The following is a 19,721-nucleotide window of genomic DNA, read 5'->3' as shown; positions in this document are numbered from 1 at the left end:
TTATCTTTAACAAGTTATCACCAAGTATTTTGTTGTTTTGCTTCTTTATTATTCATTTTACATCAGTTCATAGAAGTTCTCCAATATTTCTTAAACTTCTTTAGATTATTTCTAATGATGCAATAATATTTCATTCCATCATTATATCACAATTTGATTATGCATTCTCCAATTAATAGACACCTTCTTTCTCATTCCTATTCTAATATTTGGCTTTTTACAAATAATATACCCAGAAAGAATGAATGTGTGTGTGACACACACATACATATATACATATATGCATAATGTATATATATAATACATATGTACAATATGGGCAGTTAGGTATCATAATGGATTGAGTGCTGGGTTGAAGTCATAAAAATTCACATTCATGAGTTCAAATGTAGCCTCAGACATTTATTAGCAATGTAATGCTGACCAAGTGACTTAAAAAAGTTTGTCTCAATTCCTCATCTGAAAAATGAGTTGGAGAAGGAAATAGCAAACCACTCCAATATTTTCACAAAGAAAACTTCAAATACTGTCACAAATATTTGGACATTACAAAACAAATTAGACAAGAATATTAAAAATACTAGTTTGGGCTAAGTCATTTATCTGAGCATCAATTTCCTCTTCTATAAAATAAGTATGATTGCAAGATGGTTAGAATAATCAAATGAAGTCCTAGATTCAAAGGATTCAAAAGAGTCTATCACCCTTACTTTAAAGAATAGAAGAGTAGGTGAAAAAAATAAAATATACATACACAGAAGAAAAACAATCAGGCTTTGAAAAGTATATTGTTAATGTAGGTCATCCCTCCCCTGGCTTATATGATTAGTGGAATACAGTCTCTCATGTTTTCTGTGAGAAGATATTTTTGCTGAGCTTTATCACAGCTGCTTTCACATCCTTGTTCCTCAGACTGTAAATGATGGGGTTCAGCATAGGAATCACCACAGCATAGAAGAGAGCAATCAGCTCATCTGTTGCATGGGAATCTTTGGACTCAGGCTTCATGTACATAAATACACTGGTCCCATAAAACATGATCACTACAGTCAGATGGGAAGAGCAGGTAGAAAAGGCTTTTTTCCTTCCCTCAACAGAATTAATTCTCAAGATGGTAAATAGAATGAAAAAGTAGGAGATGAATATGAATACCACTGGAATCACTAATATGAAAATATTTGATATCACCATTATAATTACATTGAGAGAAATATCTTCACAGGCCAATTTCAACACAGCCAGGATCTCACATGTGAGATAGTCAATGACGTTCCCACAAAATGTCAAACGCATAGCTAGCGAGGTTTGTATCATTGAAGTCAACCCACCTGCCATCCAACAACCAGTCACCATCTTCACAGAAAGCCCCTTGTTCATGATAATTGTATATCTCAGAGGGTTGCAAATGGCCACATAACGGTCAAATGCCATTGCAGAAAGGAGCACACATTCTGTGGACCCCATGGCAAAGGAAAAGAACATTTGTAATCCACATCCAATGAAAGAAATAGATTTTTCTTCTGAAAGGAAGTTCACAAGTAACAAGGGAATGGAAGAAGATGTGTAGCAGATGTCCAGAAAAGAGAGATTACTGAGGAAGAAATACATGGGAGTGTGGAGGTGAGAGTCCAGGATGATGATTGCAATGAGGAAACTATTGCCCAACAAGATCACAATGTACATGATAAGGCATAACAGAAAAAAAATCATATAAAAGACAGGGTAGCCAGTAAGACCATGAAGAAAGAACATAGTCACAGAGGTCTTATTTTGTGTTTCCATTTGTTCTCTATCTTCCACCTACAACATTTCAGACAAGAAGACAAGCCATCACTTTATCATATCTTAATAAATTCAAATATGACTAACTTTTGAGAATCTTATATTTAACATATGACTATAAATGTAAAATATTCTGTATCCAAGTCAAATTTTGCACAGTAGTCATATCTCCAGACTACTGTATCCAAAGCACCTTCATTTTCAACATATTAGTGTTTCACAAACACACACACACACACACACAGAGGTGGGGGTGATGTTCTGTGAATAGATTTCAAGTCATCATTGGTTTTCTAGACCTAGAAATTATTGGAACTTTTAAAAGGATGGTGACCTTATACTAGGGTAGATTCAATATCCATTCACTAAACACATGAATTTGCTAGAAAGAGAGAAAATAAGAGTAGGAGATATTTAGTGAATATTTATAAACAGATTTTCTTGTCAGAAGCAAAAAAAGGAGTGTTTTCTTCCATGTATTGAAACAGTTTTTAGTGACCTAATCTTCAAGCAGAGCTTTTCTGAGGATTTGAAGCAGAACCTAAAATAAACCTTTATAGACACTCATACCTATTCAAAAGAATATGATTGTTGGTAGCATGATCTTATTCACGACATCTTTAAAGTATAATACTCTGTGAACTTTTAGTCATAAGATGGCAGGATAGAATTAAAATCTTGTTCCCAGTATTAGGGCTCCTGAATCTATTGTTCCACCCTTTTGGCCAAATGTATACAGTAGGGCAGAACTTTGATATTCATTTCAAGTAACTCTTTTCCATAAAATTAATTTCAAAATTTTGGAGTCGAGTTAGAAGCTACATATAACTTAATCTAAATTATAATGGACAATACAGACCTACTTACCTTTACACTGATCATAATTATTTTTAGGTTCTAGTGTGTTAACATCCACCACACACTGCTCTATTCCACTAGGGGTTCAGAGATGTGTCATTGAGATAGCAATAATCATTTGTAACTCATCATTATTACCTGGAAAATGGAAATATAGACACCAGAATTCATCATACACATGATCTTGCTGTTTAACTGCTTAGGTGTGGAATCTCTTTAAGATAAAGAAGACTGGCATTGCTTCTCGCCTAGCTCCTGAAACTATTATCCAGGGAATCAAATCTGTGGATAAGATTTGACAACTGCCTCTGTAGGTGCTATAACCTTCCAAACCCTCTGCAGCAAAAATTGCTAAAGAGCAAGAAAATAAATTTCTCTCCACCAAAGTGCTCAGTGCTGTCAAATAGTTCAATATCAAAAACAACTATGATTTTATTTGGAGAAATAACTAAAGAAGTTGTTGTGTTTATTTTCCTGCTCTATCTTAAATACCATGTAGTCTTTCTGACTTGCAGCTGAATCCTCTTACATGATTTGTTTCCTTCTATTAGATAATGAGTGGCAAGAGCAAAGGGCTTGTATAACTTGTGTCTTAGCTTAGTGTTTTGCATGTAAATGTTTAAGAAATGTTATTCATTCACACAAGCATTTATTCATTTATTCCTTTTTCTTTTCCCTACTAATCTGAATAATGGAGAAGCAAAATTCTAATGGCTCTACCATCTTTTCCCTAACAGAGACCAGATTGTTTTTATCATAAATAATAACTGCTACAAGAGAAATGTAAACATTGTAGTTTAGCAGATTGGTTTAGCAAATGTTCCCAAAAATTCACTGTATGCTTCATACTCTGTGAAAACAAGATCACCAATTCTCAACTGAGTATTTAATACCTATTGGTGTAAATCAAAGATCTACTTCTTTATCTCTATTCATTTTGTACATTCTTTTTCTGAAGAATTTTGACTTTTTAAAAATTTTTCTCTCTGTCCTTCCTTTCTGTCAGATTATCTAATTTAGAATCTACATTTGTGTCCACAAAATCCAACACCCAAAGTTGATTGTTTAATCTAATCTATCTTTATGACCAGAATGCTTAGTATTGAGTAATTATTACATTTTCAGCCTTTACATCTATTTACCTCTAGTTGGGAGGTTGTCTTTCCTCTTAGGTTTCAGCACACTGCAGATGATTTTTTTTTTTTCCCAAAGCAATTGATTGCCTTTTACTTTAGGAATTTCTTTAGTGTGATGATGGCTTTCCAAATTTCCTTCCTCATAGGGAGATACGGTGTTTATCCAAAATTTTATATTGTTATTCACATTTCAGTCATGTGTTGTTATCTATAATTTCCAAAATCCTCTTATGTAAAGAAATAGACTTATTCCAAAGGTACATTGAACAAAAAGAAACCAAACTTGCTTAAGAATGGGGAACACAGAAGAAAAATAGGTCAATCTGTTTCAAGAATTTTTCAAGGGTTTATACAATTTCATTTGGCCAAGGAGAACAATGAGAACCACTGCCCTGACCCCATAGTAGAAGCCCCCAAATCTCTAAAGAATCAGCCTTATTCTTTAGAAACCAATTTAAATCTCTTTCTCTTAGGGATTGTTTTGTCCCTGAAGCAATTTAAATTGACTTGAATATATGTGGAGAGTGAAAACTTTCTGATACTTCATAAACAGTGCCCCGAAGGCCCAATTACTTGGAACTTGTTATATTACATTGTTTTAAGAAAAGGCATATTTGAGTCTTCATTCTAGGCAACAATATATTTTCTACACGTTCAATTAAATGAAAGAAATTATTTAACTGTCAGAAGTCTCTTAGTCTAATGGAAAGATATTTATGACAATAAGAGTTGAAGTCCTATCATTGACAGATTTTACCTTTGTTACCCTGAACAATTTGTTTTTCCTCTTATTGCTCTATACAACTCTTTAAGAATATGTCAACCTACATTGGTGGAGAGTTTCTTCACCATGGCATCATACAGATAAATGAAATCAACAAGATCAATTCCCATTTCTATGAAAAATACTTTGCTAGGCGATAGTGTAACATTAGTGGCAAAGAATAATGAAAAAAAATGAACAAAATAGGATCTTTGCCCTCTAAACATATATATTTGGGAAAAGAGCACATTACCCAAAACCATTCCTATATATGCCTCATGTTTTGTACTTAGATTGTTTTAATATTGATTTCTGTGGAATTTGTGGATGTATATTATCAAAAAGTCTTGGAGATGTGCTCTGAAGACTTAGTAGACAAGAAATGCCTGGCTTTTTTATTCTAATAATTGACTTTTCTCCTTATTTGAAAGTACAGAAATATTTCATCTCTTAAAATGACAAAAGATCAGTATTTGCAGGTCTGCTTCTCCTCCTACTTATTTGCATATCGCTATCTATATGGTGCAAATCTTCTTTTGGGGAAGTAAGTACTTCAATTAAAAACATTTCTACAAGCTTGAGTAGGAGCAAGAATGAACAAATGTCTTCAAAGATCTTATTTCTATATCTCCTTTTGAACTATAGGGCAAGTAAGCTGAATCTGATAGACAAAGTATGAAATTCAACAATAATGCCAGATAAATTTGATGTTTACCAATTAGTTATTGATAAGTAATTTACCAATTACTCCAATCAGAGATAATACTAATTTTACTAGTTCACATTAATTTGTATTTTATATTTACAAAACACCCTGCATAGATGATGTGGTCTTCAAAAGATCCTGTTACATGGGAGAAACTATTGTATTCACTTTACAAATAACAAAATTGAAACCTTTAGATATCGATGGTCACTCAGTCAATAAGCATTTAATTAGTCCTTATTTTGCAACATATTTTGCTAAGTGTTGGGCATGTAAAGAAACTGGGGGAAATATTTGCTCTCTAGAAGTATATAATCTAATGTGGGATAAAATGTAAAGGGCTGCAGATAGTGGGGGAACTCCTGGTAAGGTGTAAGACACTTCAGCCCAGAGGGAACCTGCTGACAATGTCTGGTTCAGCTCCCCATCGCTTTCCTGAGAAGTTAAGGAGGGTGTGACAACCTGTGTTCTATTTGAAGAGGAATTTACATATCAATAGCAGAGTGCTTATAGTTAATATTTGTGCAGTATGGTGTGATGATGTGGTGATATAATGGTTCTATAGTTGGCACATGCTCAGTATGCTGTAGTGATGTAATTGTACTAAGGTATTTAGGGGCTGAGAAGATTTGAAATAAATGGACTCCATCTTTGACTATCCTCCTGCATTCTTCTCTCTTCCACTAAAACCAAGGACTTGGGCTGGTCCCAGGTCCTCCAGAGAGCTAATCCAAATGGTATATTTTGCCACCCCAGTGTGGAGGCTCTAGAAAGCAATGATACATTTTATTACTCCAACTTAGGGGCTCTAGAAAACACACTACAACAAAATATTTAAATATCTAGATCCATGTAAGATATATGCAGAATATATCAAGATAATCAGAAAGGGGTATTGTTTTGCCTCAGTTTCCCTAAATTGTTCTGCCTCAGTTTCCCTAAATTGTTCTGCCTCATTTCCTTGAATTGTTCTAACTCCCCATGGTGGCAACCCCCTTCCTGACCATTAGGACTGATATAAATTAAGGCTGGGAGGCCTGACTCCTAGCATTTCATAGAACCATAAATGGCAGATGGTTAATCTCTGATGGGTGGGGGATATCTTCTATTTCAGACTCAGTGGCTCCTAGCCCTCCCAACTTATCCGGATTTATGATCCTTCTTTATCCCGAATTTGTCAGAACCGAATTATGGTCTGTTCCTGGAAGTTCCCACTCACCAGTGCTCACCTCCACCCTACTTTGTTCCCCTGATCACTGGAGCCCTATAAGAATCTGTGGATTATCCAGTGTCCCCATGAAGAAGCAGTTTTCAGCCATGGCAAAGCTCATTGCAGACACCTGCACCTGACCATAGGAGAATCTGTTTTAAAATCCCTACAGGGTAAGTGGTTTTTTGTTTTTGTTTGTTTGTTTGTTTTTTCTGTCTGTCGCTTGTGCCTTAGGTCCCCAGATGATAGATTGACGAATTGTAAATAATCTGGGAGGTACTCAGTGGGACACCACTAGGGTGCCATCTGTTCTGGATGTCTATTAAGATACATGCGTGGTCTGAATATGTCTTTGAACAATAAATCTGAGTAACTTTGGACACAAATCTGGGTTCTGAATATTTTTTACATCTGGGGTACTCTCTGTGAAGGCAGAGAATGCACCAAATTGGAGTTGGAAGCCTAATTGAAAGGCTCCATTTGACTTTTTGAGAGGAGAGATTGTCACCCTGAAAGCTCCCCTCATGGGCATTCCTGAGATATCAGGGGCTCTCCCCTAGCTTGTATGTGTTAAATATCATGTCTGTATGATTAGTGTTTTTGTGTTCTATGTGATCACTCCATCTGTTTTGTTGATTTAAAAAGCTTTGTTAAGTTTTAAAAATAATGCTTAAGAAATTTGGAAACCGGTCATTTCAATGTTGCAAATGTGTTTAGCATAAAAAAAAATTGCTTGTTGTTTTAAACTTCTTAACCTATTTGCACTAATTTGAAATTAAAAGGAACAGAAAAGCTTGGTTACCTTTAAAACTCTGGCAGAAAAGGTGTTTTTTTTTTTTTTTTTCCCCTGTAAAGCCTGCTAGTAGGAGTAAAGGAAGAGGGCAATAAAAACCTTATTTGATTAAAGTTGCAGTTCTGCTTGGGAAGGTAAGAGCTCTAGAGAACAAAAGAAGCTAATTGCTTTGAAAAAAACTCAGGCAGGAAAAAAAAAAAGCCTCTGAAAGCCAGTTTAAAATGTATACACACATACACACACACACACGCACACATATATATACACACACACATATATACATACATATACATATATATATATAGCAACTGGTAATTCAGTTTGTCAGCAACATTTGATTAGGAATTTAGGAAACTTACTTAAGTGAAAAACTTATATCTTTTAGCTTATTAGTCTAGTAACATTTTGTCAGCTCCCTGGAATAGTCAACAGGAAGCAAATCTAGAAGATGAGATGTCACACAGCCACCTAATTAACTTTGAGCCTCATTGATTTGGGGGGAGCTGAAAGTGGTTGATGAATGACTGTTAAATTCTGACTGAGTCCCCTATTACTGTATATTATTATAACATCCTGACTGTGTCCCCTATTACTGTGTGTTTAGGATTTGGGATGAAAAATGTTGGGTTTTACCTGCAAGATGAATACAGAGAGTGTTGGAATCTTTACAAACTGCTAACTCATTAGAGTTGATAGATTATTGATCTGCTCTTACAAGAAGATGTTTTGGGCCAGAACCTGAAACAAGATACTAAGTAGAACTAATTCATACAATGCTTGTGTTTGCACCTTTACTCATTGGAGTTCACAAGTATGGGAGATTCACAAAGTTAACTGTGTAACTTTGTGAATTCACACCTCCCTTGAAGCTTTTAGGGCCAGAGAGCACTATGGGGGAAAACCCATAATCCCATTCTCTCTTGTATCCCACAATTCCTCTCTCTCATATAAAAAGAGACAGACAGAGGCTCTCAGACAGATTTCAGCTGAATTACGCCAGAAGCCCTCTCTCCAAGGCAAGAGAATATTTTCCACTTGGCTGGCTGGTGGCGGAAAAAGAGTTTTGAGAGGAAGAAGCTATGAGTCGAGATCTCACCGGAATTACATGAAGAGTGGAGCTGGATTGAAAGCTGAAGAAAGCAGAGGCAGAAGCAAAGGACAAAACTGCAAGAGCTCTTGGAACCAAGCAGAGAGATAGGCCTCAACTAACCAGGCTATTTTGGAAGGAGAAAATAAACGTTTGTATTTTTACCAGCTGGCTGCATTTGGGGTAATTATTGATCTGAACTGATACTAAGGCTGCCTCCAGAAAACCTCCCCCGAGAAACCTGTCCTCTCCCCCAGAGAGAATTATTCTACTTATTTAAAAGAACAAGAATCACCACAGAGAGGATTGGCGAGACTTACATGAACTGATGCTAAGTGAAATGAGCATTTCATTATATACTTCAACAACGATACTGTATGAGGATGTATTCTGATGGAAATGGATTTCTTCGACAAAGAGAAAATCTAACTCAGTTTCAATTGACAGAAGCAGCTACACCCAAAGAAAAAACAATGGGAGATGAATATAAACTGTTTGCATTTTTGTTTTTCTTCCTGGGTTATTTATACCTTCTGAATCCAATTCTCCCTGTGCAACAAGAGAATTGTTCGGTTCTGTACACATATATTGTATCTAGGATATACTGTGACATATTTAACTTGTATAGGACTGCTTGCCATCTGGGGGAGGGGGTGAAAGAAGGGAGGGGAAAAGTTGGGATAGAAGTGAGTGCAAGGGATAATGTTGTAAAAAATTACCCAGGCATGGGCTCTGTCAATAAAAAGTTATTTAAAAAAAATGTTGGGTTTGGATAACTGTTGTTGTAAAGGATTTCTGCATTGTCTGATTGATCACAATGTTCTCTTCAGAACATGTAATTGTTTGAGGGATCTTTAGATAAATTCCAGGGTGAAAAATCCCAATTGTACTAGTTTGTTATGTATAGGAATTTTAATTCATTTTCAGGACTTATGGGATGGCTACTTGAAAATTTATTTATTCCTCCTTGAATGATTTCTGCAATAAAATAAAAGGGGAGGAAAAGAGATAAGGGATGGGGAAAGCTGGTGGATTTTTCCCAAAATACCTGAAAGATTGGGAACCCTTAGTGCCACTAGTTTCCTATTCACTTGGCCTCAGGCAATTCTGTCTCACTCCTTAACCCACCAGTTCAAATTGAAAGCCCTTCCAGCAGTTCTTTTTTCTTTATTGTCTGCTTGGTTTATTATTTAAACCTCAACTGGATTGTGATTGCTGGTTATCCTTTAACTTGAAGCCCCTTATTCTGTTGAAATTGCCATGGCAGACTAAATCTCTGGGACCATTTTCTGATTGCCTGTTTTCAGGAATAACCAGAAATCACCCTTGGAAATCTCCCAGGTACAGGCAACTAGCTTGTGACTGGCAGTCTCTCTGATCCGTTTCTCCAGTCCTGTAACCCCAGTTCCTTAATTAGTATTTCAGCATCCTTGAAGGACTCTGCAGTTTGGTATCAGGCCTCTAAATTTATGGTTTGCCTGCCTTGATGGTCTCTGAACTCTGCTCAGAAAGCCAGATCCTTTCTGGAGCAGTGTTCCCTAACCCGTCTGTTCTCCTGGGTGGGGAGAGGTGGAGCAATTCCAGGCCTCACCCTTCCACTTGAAGTCTCTCCAACAGCTGTGTAGTGCCCCTCCTACGGCAGAATAATTGACTGTGTCATACATCCTATTCAAGAACATTGCTGCTCTATAAGTAGATGCTGAGCTAAGTGTACAAATGACTGCAGATCATTTAACTCACAGTGAATTGTCCATTTCAAGCAGGATCCTCTGGCTGAGATGGTGTTCCAGAACTGCAAAGGACCTGACATGCATGCAACAGGGAGCCTTTGTATCTCTGATCAACTCTGGGGTTATCAGGGAGAGACTTGTCCTTGCCATAAGTCTTTGCATTTTTCTAGTTTTATTTTGGTCTATTTGTTTCACATAGAGTTGGTCAAAATCATGGTGCTGAGACCTCCAAGATAATTCAATGATTTGAATGTTCAGAAGAGAGATTGTGGATGTTATGTCATAGTTTCATTTAATTGTTCTGCCTCAGTTTCCCTGAATTGTTCTGCCTCAGTTCCTTAAATTATTCTGCCTCAATCCCCCTGGTGGCAACCCCCCCCCTTTTTGACCATTAGGATTGATATAAATTAGGGCTGGGAGGTCTGACCACTAGCATTCTATAGAGCCATAAATGGCAGATGCTTAATCTTGGATGGGAGTGGGATATCTCCAGTCTTAGACTCAGTGGCTCCTAGCCCTCCCAATTTATCAGGATTTGTGATCCTTCCTTACCCCCAACCTGTCAGAACCAGATTATGATCAGTTCCTGAAAGTTTCTGCTCACCACTGCTCACCCCCACCCTGCTTTGTTCCCCTGATTACTGGAGCCCAATAAGAATCCGTAAAATGCATCACTCGCTGCTGGATGCTTTGAAGCACAAGTCCAATTCAGTTGCTGGAGGTAACAAGGATCCTGTTTTGCACCCAGTCCAATCTCTCCCTCTAAATAAAATATTAAAAACTCTCCAATCTCTATCTTGCCTCAGTTTTTCCAGCATTACAGGGGAAGGCATTAGCAGCTGGGCAGAGGTAGGGACTGAAAAAATGTTACCTTGCAGATAGGATTTGGGCTGAGACTTGAAGGAAGCCAGGGCAAGTCAGAGAGGCAGAACTGAGGGGTAGAGCTTTCTAAGAAGTGAGCTTAGGCAGTCAAAAGACCAAAAGATGGGGAATGGAATGTGAAGGAACTGTAAGAAGGTCTGGGTAACTGAATCATAGCGTATGAGGAGGAGCAAGATGTATGAAAGAAGGATAATTTGTTTAAGACTACAACTCAAAAATGATGTACCTGAGACTCAAGTACAAGTTTTTATATTTAATAATTGACCTTACACATAAATAAATCAAATGTATTTTAAATCAATAATTTAGTGTAATTTGATTAAATTTCACTGGTATCTTAAACAGAAGACTTTATCTTCAGTATGACTTCAGAAGACTTATTATTAGACTCTGTAAATCTGGAATGGAGAAATCAGGGAAAATGCTTCCATGTGTCTTGTCAGTTTTATAGAAACTTTATTCACAGATGATGGGGCCCTATTCAAGAACAAAAAGGGAGAATTATGGGAAGATAAAGGTGCTCTCTAAAGATAAAGGAAACACACTGTACTTTGTATCATGAGACATTTTTTCTCATTCTGCTGAGACCCTCATAATCAAAGCAATGGAAAGGAGAATTAAGAATTTCTTTGAAAAAGAGAAGAAAGAATACTTCAGTAAAGCAATTAACATATCAATTGATTACTATATAACTTGGGCAAAAAGTGGTTATGAGTGGAAAAATGTTACGAATCTCTCTTTTATATTATAGTTTGAAACATGATGTCATAGTACTTTGTATTTCATATTGTAATTTGCATTATTGTTATTTATGTATACATTTATAACCTTTTCTCTTATTGTCTCCAGAGATAGTAATTGTATTAGAAAAGTAGAATAGAAAATTTCAATAGAATTGAAACATACATCTAATTATAGTTAGAGATAATTGTGGTTAAATACTATAACTATAACTAGATATACTTATATTTATAGATTATTGTAACATGTATCTCATCCCCAAATTTCATTTCTATTACATCAACTGCTTATTGGGCATTGTAAGCTGGATATTCCAGAGGCATCTTATGCCTATATCTAACATTTAATTCAGTATCTTTTTTTCTCCTAAATGCTCCTCCCTTTTAAGCTTCCTTGTTGAAGAGAGAAGTCTATCGTTTTGTTTTTCAAGTTCACAATCTGGTATTATCCTAGATTCTTCTCTATCCTTTTCTCCACATATTCAAAATTTGCCAGAATGTTACCTTCTATATCATATGTCTTTTTTCTTAGCGCTATACAAAAAAATTTGGTAGCATGATTGTTATGTACTTTTTTATAGCATGATGATTTTCCATTATGTCTATACATTTTCTTATTATAAAAAATGCTACTATAAGTATTTTGATCTATCCCACCTCTGAAGACTCTATGATTGTAGCTTTATGATTAATGTTTGTTGAATGAGTGAAATAATATATGATCTATATTTTTATCAGAAAAACTTATGTATCAACACCAATTTCTCTTAAATAATTAATGGGTAGTTGTAAAGCTCATTTCTTTCATTAGCAACTTCTGAGCAATTAATGGATATATTTTATGTCTTTGTGTAACTTAATAGAGAGTATCAAAATTACCATAAGACCAAGAGACAGAACTGAAGAGAGAGGCTGTACAGTAGTAAGCCACATACTAACATATACATAAAATTCATCACATACTTGATACTAGGAATAATTTCTTTTTGTACAATTACAGAAATACTTATCAAGCACCAACTTATGTTCTAAAGATTATTAGGAAATTATTATTATTATTATTATTACCACTCAGGAAAAAAAAAAACACTAATAGCCCCTGCCCTAAAGGAATTTACAATTTACTTGTGGTAAACTGAATATGGATGCATACATACATACACACAAAATGAATGTAAAATTTGGGGTTTTTTTATGTGTTTGTGGGTTCTGGATATGGAAAGATTGATTAGGAGGACATTTTTATGATTCAGTTAAAAAAAAAAAAAAAGGTGGCCTGAATTATAGTGGTTGTAGTGTGACTAAAGCATAAGTCGCTTTATTCTATTTGTCTTAGTTTATAAAATGAGATAAGAGCAGGAAATGGCATACCACTCTATTATCATTGCCAAGAAAACCCCAAATGAGGTCATGTAGGGTCAAAAATGATTGACAATGACTGATCAATAACAAGTCTCCATGGAGAAGTGATAAATAGAAGAGATATACTTGTGAATAAGTAAGTAAGTAAGTAAGACTTGCCAACTAATTCTATGCAGCACATTAATAAAAGAGAGTGAAGAAAAATCAAGATAATTTCTGGGTTGTGAACTGGAGTGAAAACAAGGATGTTGTGGCCTTTGTCACAGAGAATTTTGGAGGCTGATTTCAGAAACATAATGAGGTTTATTTGAACAGAATTTAAGATATAAACAATATACTGCAGAGGTTATTGATAAATTGTGGTCAGACAAGAAAAAATAATAGTAATAGAACAGTTACATGAAAACAGGGAGAAGTGAGATTCAGGAAAGGTTTTACAGCATACATATCAAATGTATGGCTAGTGGGCTGTATGTAGCCCCAATACTTCCAAGTGCTGCTGAACCCGATTAAAATAAAATTGGGAAACATTTAATGAAAGAATTTAAAAATACAGTACAACATAGATTATATTAATATTGGTTTTCTAGGTTAATAGTAACTAAAGGTATTCTTATTCATAGTTTAGGAGCCCCTATTTCTCTTTCAGTTTGACACCAGTAGTTTCCAATGTCAAATGTTAAAAAAAAAGACCAAAAGAGATCAAGACCAAGATCATCATTAATAAACTTTGGAGAGAATAGTTTAATTGGCTGAAAAGATTAGAAATCAAATTATGAATGGTTGAGAAGTTGGGCCAATGAATATAGGTAATGTTTTTCCTTAGAAGTTTGGTTGTGAAAGGGAAAAGTCATATGTTGATAACTTGAGGAGAAATAAAGTCAAGTGAGGATTTAAAAAAAAAAAACAATTAGAGGCACCATGCATATTTGTAAATTGCAAAGAAGAAGAAATTGAAAAGGGAAGAAAGAAGATATAAGTGAGACTAGGAGAAGGAGGAAGAACATAGAGATTGGCATTGGTAAGAAGATCTGCGTCTATCTATCTATTCAATTATCCATCCATCCACTCACAAATATTTGCATTGCTTTTGTATCTGGAACTCTGCTAAATGTTAGGGGTTGAAAGATAGAAATAATATAATTCCATCACTCAATGATTTTACTTTGTAATATTGGAGAAAATGTATATTATATAAGTATGTGTTTAATAATATATACATAATAAATGAGGTAGTTATGTGGAGAGAAAAATAAAGGAGATATTAAAAGAGTATATTCAGGAGATTTGAGTTATAAAGATGAAGAGAACTGAATCATGACAGATAGTCTCAGTTTTTCTCTGTAGTAGATGAAGCAAAATTCTCTATTGACAAGGAGGAGAAAGGGGTTAGGGTAAATGGCTTAAGGACAGAAAAAAAGTTTGTATTAGATACTGTCTGATGTTCTTTAGAGAGTTAATCATGGAAGATAAAAATAATTGGTATGCCTTAATGAGGACACAGATGAGATTAATTATTTTGGGTTTGTAGTGAACCCAGTAAGGGATTGTATGACTTCTTCCAGCAGCTTTCAACAGCATGAATAGAAACAGAAATGATGAATGATCAGAGTAATCAAGAGGTGATAAGATGGGGAGAAAAGGGATTTGAAAGTAGAGGGCATTATAAAATTGAATTGACTAACTACAGAGATATAAATATATATTCATAATTTGAATGGGAGGATAATTAGGCCAGAGAAGGGTACAGCTGGATGCAATGAGAGGATTGAAATGCTAAAGGTTGTACTGAGAATGGAAGATAGATTTAGAAAGGGTTAAAGCACAGGGAAAGAAGGAAAGAAAGAAGTTATATAATAATTTCAGCTCTAAAAAGTGTGGCAATATAACATTTTAAAATGATGATGAAATAAAAAATATCTATTTCACTGTGTATCTAAGATGTAGAGAAGATGAAGATCATGGTAGTTGAGGAAATTGGTGATGCTTGGGGCAATAGATGACAGTGTCCATGATCTAGAAGGGCTGTGGTATCTGGATGGAATGGGTCACAAAGGAGGAGAGATTCCTGAGTGATAATAGTAGAAGAGATTCTGTGAATGGCAGTGAAGAGCAAGAGAGATATACCTCTTCTTGGCCCAAAGTTTAGGAGGATACAAGTGGAGGTTTATCTAGCACTAGGAATGGTGACTATTCTGGAATGAGTTAATTTCTGTGATTGCAAAATGGAAGAAGTATTAAAGGAAAAGGTCTAATATTAAAGGCAAATTATAAATAAAGTGGGAGTTTTAGAGAGTATAGTGAGAAAGCAATATAAAAGAAATATGGATGACATGAATTGACACAAGAACAGTAAGCCTCACAGACTTTCATACTTTCCTCAAATATAGTCTTCTGATCAGTATTTTTTCCACTCCCTGCTTCACCTCCTTGTTTCTCAGACTATAGATGATAGGATTCAGCATTGGAGTAATTATCCCATAGGACAGTCCTATGAGTTCATCAGAAGTCTTAGTTTCCTTTGACTGGGGTTTCATATACATGAAAAGGGCTGAACCATAGAATAAGATCACCACAGTTAAATGGGCTGAGCAGGTAGAAAAGGCTTTCTTCCTCCCTTCACTAGAATTGATCCTCAGAATAGTGGAGAGGATAAAGACATAGGAGATGAAAATGAGTAACAAAGGAATGACTAAGAAAACAAAATTTCCAACTGTCATAATGAACACATTGAGGGAAATATCTCCACAGATTAGCTTGAGAAGGGCCAGGATCTCACAGGTAAGATGGTCAATGATGTTGTCACAGAAAGGTCTCATCATAGCCAGCAGAGTGAGTAGCAGGAATACAGGAAGCCTAACATCCAGGTCCAAGTTGCCATCTGGATACAGAGTCCCTTATTCATTATGATAGTGTATCGTAGAGGATTGCAGATGGCAACGTACCGATCGAAAGCCATCACAGCCAGAAGTACACATTCTGTACAGCCCAATCCAAGAGAAATAACCATTTGCAGTGCACATCCAGTGAAGGAAATGGACTTTCTCTCAGACATGAAATTTACTAGCATTTGAGGAATGGAAGAGGATGTGTAACAGATATCTAAGAAAGAGAGGTTTGCAAGGAAAAAATACATTGGAGTGTGAAGGCGGGGATCTAATATGCTGATGATAATGAGGATACTGTTTCCTAATAGAATCACCAGATACATTACAAGGCAGAGCACATAAAGAGATATCTGGAGACCTCGGTAATGAGAAAGTCCAATCAGAAAAAACTCTTTCACTTCTGTATAATTCTCCTTGTCCATGTTATTCTATCTTGTTGCCTGTAGGATTTAGAAAAGGACAAAGTTTGAAGAACTTAAAAGCAAATTAGCAAAGAATTCTATTTGGAATATATTTTGTCTTTTGTGATGTTCTTTTTTCATCATCAATTTTATTTTGATTTCCCTAGATAAGTACAAATAGTCCAAAATGGCATTAAGAACAGGAGAAAAGAATACAAAAAAGAAAACATTGCAAGCTGGACCAATGAAATGGCATAGAGCTGATTATAGAAGACAAAATAGATAACTTTGATTATATCAAATATAAAAGTTTTGTCATGAACAAAATTAATGCGGCTAGTCCTATGAGGAGCAGGTACATGTGAAACACATTTTCAGCAAATTTCTGAGGAGCTTTTGTGAAAATAGGCATACTAATCACTGTTGGTAGAGCTGTGAATTTGAGCAGATATAATAGAAAATAAATTGGAATTACATTATAAAAGTCATTAACTTGGACATATGATTTGACCTTGAGATACCACTGCTAGGTATATATCTTAAGGAAGTGTTTTTTTTTTTTAACAACAAATACACATAAAGAGAAATATTTATATTAGCATTTTTTTGCAATAAAAATTATATGAAAGCAGATACCCATTGATTAGGGATCATTGATCAGAAATTGGCTGAACAAAATACATCATCTGAATGTGATGAAAAATTATAGGAAATGTTGAAAATGAAAATTCGCAGCAATTTGAGAAGACTTATAGGAACAAGTGTCAAAGAACATAAAAACTAAGTCAATAATTTTTATAATTACCACAATATTTTAAAGAAAACAACATTGAAGGACTTCAGAATTCTGATCAATGTAATGGCATTTGGTAAGGCATATCTCTTAACTCTTGGTAGAGTTATAATGGACTTCAACTGAAGCATGCATTTTCAGGCATGGTATATGGATTGATTTTATTTGCTTCATTGTACCTCTTTATTATAAGGAACACTGGAAAAAGAGAAGACTCAGTGAGAGTGATATATGAAAAAATCAACAAAATACTTCAGAAAATGTCACTAAAAACTTAATTCTGAATAACTAAAAACCATGCCATATTCTTGGCAAAGAGGTGGGGGGACGTTGCACAAATTGTTAGATAATATTCTGCATATGTTTGGTGTTTTCTTTACAATTTTCTTTGTTACAAGTCCTCAATTGTTTAATTTTGTAGCAAAGAGTTAGAAGTGATACGGGATGCTTATACTGATTTGAAAATAAAAGGCAAAAATGGATTAATTTGTTTTGAAAATTGTAAGAAAATACAATTAAAGAAATTTTAAAATAATGCAATGGATGGAAAAAGACACCCAGAACACAGAACATAAAATAGCCCATTAGAAGGGACTTTATAATTTAAAACATAGAATGGCTAACTTAGGAGGGAATTAAAAAATATAGAATATTAGAGTCTGAAGTCATCTTAGTCCACTTCTATGATTTATAGAGGAGAAACCTGAGCCAACTAAATCCAGGGCTCAGTAATCAGCAATCTAGTGGAAGCTAATAAAGGATGATATATTAGAATCATTTCATTAAAAACATTGCTTTCACCAGTAAAGATATTCCAGTAAACAGAAAGCAATAGTTGTTTGTTTTTTCTGCTCCAGCAAAATATGCCCTCCAACCTTTTCAGTTTGGTTTGTACATTCTTCACTTGTAGTTACTATTCCACGGGATACTTGCTTAAGCCTGGAACCATCTATATTGCATTTCTTTGTCTTTAACTATTTCTATACTAAGATTATCCCCAGCTTCCAGTTCTATCTCCAAAAATCACTCTTACTAAGACAGTTCTCATTCTCTCATTTACCTCTCAGTATGAGATCCAGTACCCATTTAATTCCAAGTCAGTTGGTTCTTCCCTATTTCTGAAAATAAAAAGAAGTTATTCATGCAAATTTCTAAAATTTTCTAAATGGCTTAAGACAGCACCAAACATAGATGTGTTCCCTGAGCTGACTATTTAACCTTACTTGAATATGGCTGTAACTGTTTGCATGTTATTTTACATCTTTACCTTTCTCTCTTAGTTTTTCCTAAGACAGGTAATGAAACAAAAATCATATTTCCTATAATTCAGAATAAGGCACAGTGTTATGATCTTTAACAGAATACTGCCACTTCTATTCTAAGGCCTCTTACCATTAATTTGTAACATTTTCTTCCTATCCTAAACTGTGCTCCTGGAAAATTCCAAAGGATCACATATTGGCTCAAGATGCTAATTTAACTTCTGTCTTTACTATCCTTAGGGATTCTCTGTAATCCCTGAAGTAATTTAAAAGTTCTGTTTAGGAACATAAAGGAAGTTACAAACTTTTGGATGCTTCAGAGAAAATGATCTAAAGTTCTAATTATTAAAAAAAAAGTTAAGCTATTTTAATTGATACCAATCTCAACAAAATATAAAACAGAAAAATAAATCTCTTGGATTCCACCCTTTTATGTTTTGCATAGAAGCATATTTATAATCTATATCAAATTGATTGCCTTTTCAAGGAGGGGGACAGAAAAAAAGGAAGGAGAGTATTATTAGAAACTTAACATTCTAAAAAATGAATGTTAAAAATTTTTGATTTACAATTGAGAAAAAGAATAAAATTAAATTAAATATGGATTTTACTCTGATAGCACAAACAAGAGAGAACAATAAAATTATTTCAATGATTCAATATAATTTCCCAATTTTCTTTGATTTCTCTGGGTATCATCAAGTGGAAAAGATTAGTCTAAGGTTACCAGTATCTCTATATATTGACTCCTTATATGAATCCATCTTCTAGGCTGGACACAATTTTGAAACCTGTATTCACAATTGATATTGGCTTATACTTTCTTCGATTCAAAGTGGAGATGTAGATTGTATAATAAATATATTTAAACCTAATTTGAGAAAAAGATTCCATAATGAGTGATTGTTAAATTGATATTAGCTTTAAGGAAGGTGTCAAATAGAGTAGCACAAAGTTCTTTGATCTTTTTACATTATATATACTTTAAGTTAATGATTTGCATGCTTTTTATGTTTGTGGATGACATAAAATTGAAACTAAGAAATGATATGTCTTTGAAAATATTAGTATCCCAAAAGATCTTAGTGAACTTTAGTGATTGGGAGCCTCATCAACTCCAAATCCCATAACTTGGGTCTTTAATTTTTAGCATGATAGAATGGAATGGACCTTAAATAGTCAAAAGTGTAGCTATGATCTGCCATTTAAATATATTACAAAAAAAAGAGAACAGTAAAAAACATTAAAGGAAATAATACCTGCACTTCACAATGGAATGTATTAGTTAAAATCAATCATTTAAATGGCTTAATATTGATCTATTAATT

At 34.6% G+C, this 19,721-nt stretch overlaps 1 protein-coding gene and 1 pseudogene across 1 annotated transcript; both read right to left on the bottom strand.

The window, feature by feature from the left end:
• Positions 1 to 843: 843 nt before the first annotated feature.
• On the bottom strand, positions 844 to 1,782 carry LOC127557249 (olfactory receptor 13D1-like). The gene has a single exon (XM_051990659.1). The coding sequence runs from the start codon at positions 1,780 to 1,782 to the stop codon at positions 844 to 846; it is 939 nt and encodes a 312-aa protein (XP_051846619.1).
• Positions 1,783 to 15,418: 13,636 nt separating this feature from the next.
• On the bottom strand, positions 15,419 to 16,359 carry LOC127557140 (olfactory receptor 13D1-like; annotated as a pseudogene).
• Between the last annotated feature and the right edge of the window lie 3,362 nt (positions 16,360 to 19,721).

Source organism: Antechinus flavipes, chromosome 1 (assembly GCF_016432865.1).
Source record: "Antechinus flavipes isolate AdamAnt ecotype Samford, QLD, Australia chromosome 1, AdamAnt_v2, whole genome shotgun sequence".
Classification (NCBI taxonomy): Eukaryota; Metazoa; Chordata; class Mammalia; order Dasyuromorphia; family Dasyuridae; genus Antechinus; species Antechinus flavipes.
The sequence above is the reverse complement of the archived record's forward strand: the minus strand, read 5'-3'. Positions and strand labels throughout refer to the sequence as shown.